Source organism: Bufo bufo, chromosome 4 (genome assembly GCF_905171765.1).
Source record: "Bufo bufo chromosome 4, aBufBuf1.1, whole genome shotgun sequence".
Classification (NCBI taxonomy): domain Eukaryota; kingdom Metazoa; phylum Chordata; class Amphibia; order Anura; family Bufonidae; genus Bufo; species Bufo bufo.
Genome location: NC_053392.1, coordinates 478,884,701 through 478,895,943, shown reverse-complemented (window position 1 = coordinate 478,895,943; position 11,243 = coordinate 478,884,701). Strand labels below are relative to the sequence as shown.

General features: G+C 41.3%; 1 protein-coding gene across 2 annotated transcripts in view; it reads right to left on the bottom strand.

Annotated features, from left to right (window-relative positions):
• Positions 1-807: 807 nt before the first annotated feature.
• PPP1R14C (protein phosphatase 1 regulatory inhibitor subunit 14C) overlaps positions 808-11,243 on the bottom strand; it is a 51,975-nt gene continuing 41,539 nt past the window's right edge. Inside the window, exons 2-4 of one of the 2 annotated variants that reach the window (XM_040429514.1) lie at positions 8,881-8,964; positions 4,233-4,265; positions 808-1,077 (exon numbers count right to left, since the gene is read on the bottom strand). In XM_040429514.1, the coding sequence (XP_040285448.1) occupies positions 1,003-1,077; positions 4,233-4,265; positions 8,881-8,964 (192 nt within the window). In that variant the 3' untranslated portion in view covers positions 808-1,002. The remainder of the gene's footprint in view (positions 1,078-4,232; positions 4,266-8,880; positions 8,965-11,243) is intronic. The other variant, XM_040429515.1, reaches the window with a different exon arrangement.

Sequence of the window (11,243 nt, the reverse complement as noted above, 5' to 3'; positions counted from 1 at the left end):
TCCGTTGGTCAGAAGAAAGAAGAAGTTTTGTTCAAAGAAAGATCGTATGTGAGACAAAGATCTTGCTTTGAAAGAACGTTCCCAGAAGGATCTTTTATCAATCGCCCGGTTTTATTGAACATGTATGGCCAGTTTGATGAACTGGAATAGCCAATATAGACTAAAATGTGTAAGGCCATGTCTGTGAAACGAACATTCACCAGATGATTGGTTAATTGAACAGCAGTTGAAGAACTTCCATCTAATGTGTGACCAGTGTAAGGTAAGGAGCAGATCTTTTTTGCATTTGTTTAGGTACTGCAGTGTGGTTGCAATTTTTGTGCTATGCTAATACAAGGGTACATTAAAATAAAATAAAAATGCGGGCTCCCAGAAATGGCTAGTTGTTTTTGACGAGGGAAGCCTTTTTTTTCCCCAGTATTATAATAAAATATGTCCATATGCACTAATAGGTCCAATTCTGGTAGTTTTATGGTGAGAAAAATGTAGTCTGCAGCACTACTCCTGTCTTCAAGAAACACCAGAACCCCAATAGACCCATAAAAATCAACGGGATCCGACATAGTGTGAACAGAGCTTAAGGTTGTAAATCTGGGTCTAAGACTGGAAATGTACTCATGAAGCAGAGACAAAGCAGCAGATATATTGTAACCCCAATCCTGTCACAAACTTAACATAAAATTTAAAAGGTTTTTGGATGTTCATTTAACTAAAAATCTCCAAAACATGAGGTTTTGCTCACTATTCTAAAAAAAAAAATATAAAAAAAAAAAAGGGGGGGGGGGGGGGGGCGGGGGGCGGAGTCATAAAAAAAACTATTATCTACTACAAAATTAACAAAAAAAAAAAAAAACAACAACTAGTATTTAGTTAAGAACTACATCTTTGTATATCCCAACCTCCATAAAACAGCAATATAGAGAGTTTGTTAGAAAGAAAGTGAAAAGTCTTGTGGTCTTGATTCTCTTGCTGTATCTCGAGACAGATGGGGTCATGGCAAATTTATATATCCTTTTTTTGAGGTGGACTTAGTTTTCGCATGCCTTGTATTCGAGACAACAGTTGGTTGATAAATTCCTACAAGGTAAAACAAACAAACGTCAATGACTCAATATTATATGTGTCAGCATCTTCATATACATCAGTAGAACTGTACAGGGATCAAAAATCAGAGCTCAGACTTTGTCCACAAGACCAACCTAACCTCCCATGTCTGTCACTAGAACCTTTTCCCATTAATTGGATGTCGTAAGTGACCTTTAGAGCACTGTGTAATGTCCATGGCACCATTAGGCTTATTCAGATGTCAGTAAACAGCACCCATGTTTCACGGATTACTACTAGATGATGCTCTTGAAATGAATTTTCAGCTGAGCAGTGTCTGTGGAATCCAGATGACACAAAATGGCGATCACAGATGAACCATCTTGTCACTGATGTCACAGATGTGGGAATGAAGCCTTATTCCCACAAGATCTTCCAGCACATATGATCACGTTTTAAAACTTTTGTCCCAGGGAGTATAAATTACGTGCTTTCACCTCTCTGCACAATGGTCTGCCGCCCGCCCCCCCCCCCCCCCCTTCCCATTGTCTACGTCATGTACAACCAATCCTAACGCCACAGATTTATATCCTGATTTCTCAGAAAGATTAATCATTTTTTTTCTAATTTGAAATATTACACTACGCTCCATTAGACTGGATTAAGTTATTTATTTTCATATTAAGCCAAGTTATTTTTTTACATTTTCAAAATGGAAAATATAGCCAGTCAGTAAGTAATCCTATTTGCAGAAGGCAATTCTCATGTACTTTAAATTAGTTAAGGTAGAAAATACAGAGAATTCCCTCTTCATACCAGAATACTATTACAACGGGAAACTATTTTAATGACAGATGGAAATCTATGTACAGAAGCTCAGAACAAAAATAACCCATTTGACAAGTCTCCAAACAGATAGGGTTTTATATAGAGAATCCCATATGAATCATGAAAAGCAAAAGCTAGATACTCGACAGCCAGTGGCCTGCACTACATATACCACAGCAGGTAGGCTTTGCATAACCCAGGATGTATAGGTCAATAGTAAAGCTTTATTCAGAGCCAACTAATTATGATCAAGCCAAGAGGAAAATCTGTAAATTCCATATTTCCTATCAAAGTACCAATTATGTATCCATCACTACAGAAAAGCATACAGTAAAACTATATAGTAAGGAAAGAACAGGCTGCGAGTTTGAAGTGTAAAACTCCACTATGCTGACCAGCTAAACAAAGTTGTAGATCTGTTTAAATTTTAGATGCATTATTATTATTCAACCAGCTTATAAAAGTGTTTCTAAGCATTTTGGGTGGCTTTTGACCATTTATGCATAAAATCTGTTTTGGTCCCATGTTCATACGTGCCCACATTGCTGAGAAGAATGAACTTTTAATATATGTAAGTGAGTCTCTAGGAGCAATAGGGGCGTTGCCATTACACCAATAGGCTCTGCTCTCTCTGCAACTGCTGTGCCCACTGCACTTTCATTTCACAGGCAGTGTTCACGTTTGATTGACAGGGCCAGGCAGTGTAAAGTGGAGAGGGTGCGGAAGTTGGAGAGAGAAGAGCCTTTAGGTGTAACGGCAATGCCCCAGTTGCTCCTAGAGGCTCATTAGCATATATTAAAACATTATTTCTCTGAGCAATGCTCGCACATAAACATGGGACCAACACAGATGCCTTCAGCAGCCAGTTTTATAGGTACAAATCTGCTGACAAAAAAATAAAATTAAATTATGAATAGCAATAAACCAAAAGTATATTACTATAACTTTTAAAATACTATATTTATATATAGAATACAGTATAAAAAAAAGGTATATATACACACAGTTATGCCGTTTGAGAAATTTGATTGTCATTGGCCTCTTTAATGTTTGAACTACAAACTCTACTTGCTTCTTTATGTTTGAGATAATAAAAACCTTCATATCAGTTTGATTAAAACCAGCCCTCCTATCAAGTGGCTTGACATAAGCAGGAGGTGATCATGCAAGTGGTTTACTCGTATATTGTGCTTCGGAATGCATGACTGACCTTCAACAATCATCGTACAAATGTAAGACTATGGATCTGTACTAAAGATCTATTCTATTCGGGCTCCATTGGCTGATCAGCTGTTTGAGAAGGCAGTGGCATTTGCAGTACCAATGCAGTCTTCTCGCTGCTTCCCTAGACAGAGTCACGACACATACATCGGTCACAGCTCAGCTCCATTGAAATGATTGGTGCTGAGCTGCGATACCAAGCACAGCCATTATGCAATATGGCACTGTGCTTGGAGAGCACAGCGAAGGCCACAGCAAAAAACAACATGCCTGCTCAGAGCAATCCATGTCCAGTGATGAGCTGGTCTCTGCTGAACTATGTCATGTCATCGCTGACATACAATCAAGGACCTGAGCAGGAATGGCATGTAACACTCAGTCCAGCAGGGAACAGAAGTGGCCGAAACAGGCACTGGGACTGTTTATTCCCAGCCCAACGACCTGTGGCTCACACCTTTAAATGTCAGCTCACAAGTATTTATTTTTGCAGCACATGTAAGATCTTAGTTTGGATTTTACAGTATGTGAAGCTAAAACAGAAAGAGTTGGGAACAAAATGGCCAAGAACCCATTATGAGGCATTTCAAGATAAAGGCTTCAAAAACACTTTAGAAACTCTCAAAGAGAAACAGACACCAGGACAACTCTGCTTGATATCATACTAAGGATTCATGCACACGGCCGCAGCCATTTGTGCAGTCTGCATATTGTGGATCCTCAAAACACAGATACCAGTCATGTGCATTTTGTGGAACTGAATGTCCTGCCCTCTAGAGAACTTTCCTATCTTAGTCAGTAAAACAGACAAGAATAGGGCATGTTCTTTTTTTTGTTCGGAGCAGCAGAACAGAGCACCCGGGTGTGCTGTTCACATCTTCTGCGGCCCCACTGAAGTGAATGGGTCCGCATCCGACCGACATTCAGAAACCCTTTGCCTTAGAACACCTCCAAATGCAGAAAGGTCTCATTTCGGAGATCCCATTTGTTGGGCTATATGAAACCATGTTCTACTAAATAAATCTGTATGATGTCCTATAAAAGCCTCGGTGGATATTTGGTGGTTCATCTTGCTCAACTCGTGCTAATGTGTGGCGTCATAATACGAATCAAAAAGTGGATATATAAGAACGATTTATTACCTCTGTTGGTTTGTAGCAGTCTACTAATGATTCCTGGAAAGAAAAAAAAAAAAAAAGTGATTAAAAAAGAAACGGACTATAAGGCCTCTTTCACACGGGCGTTGCGGGAAAATGTGCGGGTGCGTTGCGGGAAGACCCGCGATTTTTCCGCACGAGTGCAAAACATTGTAATGCGTTTTTGGAAAATAGCATTCTGAATACAGAATGCATAGTAAAACATCGCTGGAGGGGTTAAAAAAATAAAATAATTTTTTTTTAACTCACCTTAATCCATTTGTTCGTGATGCCGGCATCTCCTTCTGTCTTCATCTGATCTCTGTGCAGCAACAGGACCTTTGATGACGTCACATGATCTTTTACCATGGTGATGGATCATGTGATGACCAGAATGACGTCACCAAAAGGTCCTGTTGCTGCACAGAGATCAGATGATGCCAGAAGGAGATGCCGGGCTATGCGAACAAGTGGATTAAGGCGAGTTCATTTTTATTTTTATTTTTTTAACCCCTCCAGCGATGTTTTACTATGCATCCTGTATTCAGAATGCTATTATTTTCCCTTATAACCATGTTACAACCGTGCGTGAAAATAGCACAGCATCCGCACTTGCTTGCGATTTTCACGCAACCCCATTCATTTCTATGGGGCCTGCGTTACGTGAAAAACGCACAAAGAGGAGCATGCTGCGATTTTCACGCAACGCAAAAGTGATGCGTGAAAGTCACCGCTCGTGTGCACAGCCCCATAGAAATGAATGGGTCGGTATTCAGTGCGGGTGCAATGCGTTCACCTCCCGCATCGCATCCGTGCGGAATACTCGCTCGTGTGAAAGGGGCCTAAGAGTCCAAAAGACCAGAAACACATTAAAGCTAAACTCATTAGGTTTGTGTATGTTCCCCATTCAACAGTTATCAGAAGTACTGCCTATAAACACATGGGACACGTCAATGAAAGAAAGTGAGGGATGATGACCCTAAGGCTACTTTCACACTCGTGTTTTGTGCGGATCCGTCATGGATGGATCCGTTCAGATAATGCAGCTGTCTGCATCCGTTCTGAACGGATCAGTTTGTATTTTTAACATAGACAAGAGGGATGCGTTTTCTATTGTGCCCGATTGTCATAGAAAACGTATCCTTCCCCATTGACTTACATTGTGTGCAGGACGGATCCGTATGGCTCAGTTTCATCAGACGGACAACAAAATGCTGCAAGCAGCATTTTGGTGTCAGTCTCCAGAGTGGAATGGAGATTGAACTGATGCAAAGCGATGCATTCATGGCGGATTCTTTTCCATTCAGAATGCAAACTGATCCGTTTTGGACAGCTTGTGAGCCCTGAACGGATCTCACAAATGGAAAGCCAAAACGCGAGTGTGAAAGTAGACTTAAAACAATCCCTTTATCTGAAAATGGCCTATTTAAATCATGTCAGATATAAACAGATTACCGTATATATATATATATATATATATATATATATATATATATATCAGAATGCGCTTTTCATAACAGGCGATTGTCAAAGTTTTTCAGCTCCCTCCTGCCCTCTGCCTAGAAAACTCTCCCATAGAAGTCAGTGAGGTCCCCTCCTACCAACCCCATAAATATTGGGACAGGGACACAATTCTAACATTTTTGGCTCTATACACCACCACAATGTATTTTAAATGAAACAAACAAGACGTGCTTTAACTGCAGACGGTCAGCTTTAATTTGAGGGTAATTACATCCAAATCAGGTGAACGGTGTAGGAATTACAACAGTTTGCATATGTGCCTCCCACTTGTTAAGGGACCAAAAGTAATGGGACAATTGGCTTCTCAGCTGTCCCACGGCCAGATGTGTTATTCCATCATTATCCCAATTACAATGAGCAGATAAAAAGGTCCAGAGTTCATTTCAAGTGTGCTATTTGCATTTGGAATCTGTTGCCGTCAACTCTCAAGAGGAGATCCAAAGAGCTGTCACCATCAGTGAAGCAAGCCATCATTAGGCTGGAAAAACAAAAACAGAACCATCAGAGAGATAGCAAAAACATTAGGTGTGGCCAAAACAACTGTTTGGAACATTCTTAAAAAGGAACGCACTGGTGAGCTCAGCAACACCAAAAACCCGGAAGACCACGGAAAACAACTGTGGTGGATGACCAAATAATTCTTTCCCTGGTGAAGAAAAACGCCCTTCACAACAGTTGGCCAGATCAATAACACTCTCCAGGAGGTAGGTGTATGTGTGTTAAAGTGGACAATCAAGTGAAGACTTCACCAGAGTGAGTACAGAGGGTTCACCACAAGATGTAAACCATTGGTGAGCATCAAAAACAGGAAGGCCAGATTAGAGTTTGCCAAACAGCACCTAAAAAAGCCTTCACAGTTCTGGAACAACATCCTATGGACAGATGAGACCAAGATCAACTTGTACCAAAGTGGTGGGAAGAGAAGAGTATGGAGAAGGAATGGAACTGCTCATGATCCTAAGCATACCACCTCAGTGAAGCATGGTGGTGGTAGTGTCATGGCATGGGCATGTATGGCTGGCAATGGAACTCGTTCTCTTGTATTTTTTGATGATGTGACTGCTGACAAAAGCAGTAGGATGAATTCTGAAGTGTTTCAGGCAATATCATCTGCTCATATTCAGCCAAATGCTTCAGAACTCATTGGACGGCGCTTCACAGTGCAGATGGACAATGACCCAAAGCATACTGCAAAAGCAACCAGTTTAAGGGAAAGAAGGGGAATGTTATGCAATGGCCAAGTCAATCACCTGACCTGAATCCGATTGAGCATGCATTTCACTTGCTGAAGACAAAACTGAAGGGAAAATGCCCCAAGAACAAGCAGGAACTGAAGACCGTTGCAGTAGAGGCCTGGCAGAGCATCACCAGGGATGAAACCCAGCGTCTGGTGATGTCTATGCGTTCCAGACTTCAGGCCGTAATGGACTGCAAAGGGTTTGCAACCAAGTATTAAAAAGTTAAAGTTTGATTTATGATTATTATTATGTCCCATTACTTTTGGTTCCTTAACAAGTGAGAGGCACATATGCAAACTGTTGTAATTCCTGCACCGTTCACCTGATTTGGATGTAAATACCCTCAAATTAAAGCTGACAGTCTGCAGTTAAAGCACATCTTATTAGTTTCATTTCAAATACATTGTGGTGGTGTATAGAGCGAAAAATTTTAGAATTGTGTCGATGTCCCAATATTTATGGACCTGGCTATCTCTAAATGCTGTTAACAGCAGCTCAGGTAAGATGGCAGCCCTCAATCATGTTCATTAAATGGAATTAAAATATCTGCAATCAGAAAGTAAAAATAGGTTATAAAAAAGGATGAGTCGTTATTTGGTTTTAACCAGTAGAAAAAAAAAAAGTTATTTTTTTTATAATTAAGTATTTTTACATCTTGTGGGCATACCATTTTTCATAAAAAATGTGCACTGTTTGGAGTCCACAGTTTCGGTTTTACACTATCTGTGAATCTGTCTCTGCCCCCTCTCCTCTACTGAACAAACTTCAACTTTGATTTGGGCTTAAAGAGGACCTTTCACTAGAATAAAAAATGTAAACTAAGCATATAGACATGGAGAGCGGCGCCCAGGGATCTCCCTGCACTTACTATTATCCCTGGGCGCCGCTCCGTTCTCCCGGTATAGGCTCCGGTAGCTTCATATGTTCGGTTCAACTGGGTGGAGCCTGCCGGCGTCTCCTTCTCCCAGGCTGTAGCGCTGGCCAATAGCAGCGCTCAGCTCAGAGCCTGAGAGAAAAAGAAAAAACCTCTCATTAGGCTATGAGCTGAGCGCTGCTATTGGCCAGCGCTACAGCCTGGGGGAAGGAGACGCCGGCAGGCTCCACCCAGTTGAACCGAACATATGAAGCTACCGGAGCATATACCGGGAGAACAGAGCGGCGCCCAGGGATAATAGTAAGTGCAGGGAGATCCCTGGGCGCCGCTCTCCATGTCTGTATGCCAAGTTTACATTTTTTATTCTAGTGAAAGGTCCTCTTTAAAATCAGCTAAGATCATTCTGGAGAGGTCAGAGAAGGGATGGAGAATTAGCAGTAAGAGAATATTTTTTAGTTTATAATATGTACAATTTTATGCTGCCCTGACCGCCAACTCCCAACAGCTTCAGCACATGCCATAGAGTCCTGATATTCATGAGCGCCCGGCTCTCTGCCCACCAGCTCCTGACATCAGCAGGTGGGCAGGGAGAGGCGGGAGCTCATGCATGTCAGGACTAAATGGCATGCCCTCGAGCTGTTCAGTTTTATGCCAAACAGCTGGGACAATTCAAGAAAGTGACCCCACATTTCACTAAGTGAACCTGTCCCAGTGAGGACACCATAAAACTGGTGACAGATTCCCCTTAAGATCCAAAAACAAAGTAGGGCAGCAGAAATACTCATGACCACTATAGCAGTATCCAAAAGCTGAACATTAAACTATATGTGAAGACATCAGTCTACCAAATGCGGTATATGACGGGAGCATCTTCCAATGTATTGCTCCGCACATGCCGCTGTAAATGCAAGTTGCCCATGGGCATAAAGAAAATTTGCAGAGTATGATACTTTTTACACAGGATACTTCTGTATAGTATTGTGTAGCCTTGCTTACTAGTGTAACATAAAAGAGGTACCTGTAATTTGATAACACGTTCTTCTTCACTAGCTGCATCTAGAAGATCGTCTATATCTATTTCTACTTCTGGCATTTCTTCTTCCTAAGAGGGAAAAATGGAAGAAAAAAAAAAAGTGTGAAAACACGTACAGCCCAGGAGTGTAATTCTGATACTTTACATCAAATAATGTCCATCTGATGGATTATATAATAAAACAACATTGTACACTTTTCACAGATTATAAGGCAAGTATATAGGGGAAGAGGGGAGCCCAACGGTGAAGTAGGAGTCCTGCCGTCACTACTGTGGAAAGTCAAAACCTCAAATAGCTTCTATGCCAACGAACACAAACCCCCCTGTATTTTGCTGAACTCTCCCCTTCCCCCCCTTTATCTTGTCGGAATTTTCAAACTGGACCCAAAAAGGTAAGAGTTAAACGTGTCCTTTATGTCCCTCTTCCATCCGATTCTTTCTGCCAGCAGTTTCACCCATGGTAAACTGATGACCGCACTAAGCAGGGGATGAGGAGAGCAAGACAAAAAAATAAATTTGAGAAGCTTTGTTAATCAAGAGTAGTGTGAACCACCACTGTGCTCGGAGAGTCAGATGTGGTTGGATGCTGCTGCTGTCACTCACAACAGAGGGGGAGGGGCTGGAAAGGAGCTCAGTACAGAGAGCAGTGAAGCCCCGCCTCCACTGCACATTCTGGTGTCCGGCAGAGTAAAAAGGCATATGCATGCTATTTCTGGTAATAAAAAGTTATCACAAAAAGTTTGTCCTGCTCTACCAGGGCCCAACCAGCAGCTTTTTATGGTCAAAAGTGACTTCCTTAAAAATTCATGTCAAAGACAGCACAGCTGGGTTGTGTTCGCTCAAAACTATGGTACATCATTACTGACCTAAAAAGGCTTTCAGGAAATAAAAAAAAAAAAAAAAAAAAAAAGGGTCCCAAAAGGAGGGCATAAAAATACCTATTACCTCAGCCCTGGAATACCACAATTGTTATGAGCACAATGGGGTAGACCTATCAAAGCTGTTGTAAAGTAAAACTGGCTTAGTTGCACAAAGCATCCAATCAGATTCCACCTTTTCACTTTCCAAAGGAGCTCTGAAAAATGAAAGTTCAATCTGATTGGTTGCTTTTCCTTTACACCAGTTTGATAAATCTCCCTCAAAGTACAGAACACACTTTTTTTTTTACATGAAACAAGGTAGTGTTCATAGATCGATTTTCCACAAGTCACTCATGAGGAAGTGCTGTATTGAACCAAATATCTGAACTTTTGTGGTGGAACCCTGGCCATGGCCTACCGAGATATCTAAAAAGTGTCACCTTTACCTTGCAAGGCAAGCATGAAGAAGTGACCAACGGCACAGTAATGGTGCAGAAATCCAATTGTAAAAAAAAGTGTTCTAGAGCTCGAAAGCCATTTTAAGCATCACATTATGGTTATTTCAAAGCATTTATGGATTTTCCTTCTGGTGGGCCAGGGAATCTTTTAGCACGGTCATTACTGAATGCCATAAAAAACAAAAAATACTAGCATAACTAAGAACAATGGCATAGCTACACACAACAGATTCATTATCTGGAATACATGGGAACCAGCGTGGCTGGGGAGGCTGAACAGAAGCAAATTCTCAAGTATGCCTACGTCAAAATAGATCAGATACAGGGAAAAGCTCTTATTCCATTTCCAAAGACGGAGAATGAAGGCCGAGAGATGGACAAAGGAGCCATTCACCCAACTAACTAAATACACGGAGGGGAATTTTTTATTTTTATTTTCAATTGTCCTTCATATTGATATATAGAAACTCCTTTCCCGGAAGAAAATAACTACATTGACTAGGCAATACAAAATTCAGGCGCCATCAGAGATTTCCATTACTAGGACTGAGATGCAACCTAAGAAGCAGACCATCCAAATGCTGAACATGTAGGCTAATAATAGGCACTGCTTGACACAATGGCAGAAAACACTGGTTCGCATAGCTTTGTATTGTATTTAAAACTACAAGTGAGCAGACTGCGTGCAGAATGTAGAAGTACAACCACTTCAGATTATAAATAGCAGTGTGAGGGAAATTCACGACAAGCTGCTCTGAGGTTCCCAACAGCACAGTATCAGTGTGTCTGCCGCCATAGTAAAGCCAAATGGTCTTTGGTAGGTTTAGGGTTCATACACAAACATTTTTGGTCTGCATCCTATCCGAATTTTTTGCGGATAGGGTGCAGACCCATTCATTTCATCGGGGCCGCAAAAGATGTGGACAGCACACCATGTGCTGTCCACATCCATATTTCCATTCTGTGGCATCCGCAAAAATATAGAACATGTCCTATTCTTATCAGCATTATGGACAAGGACAGGACTGTT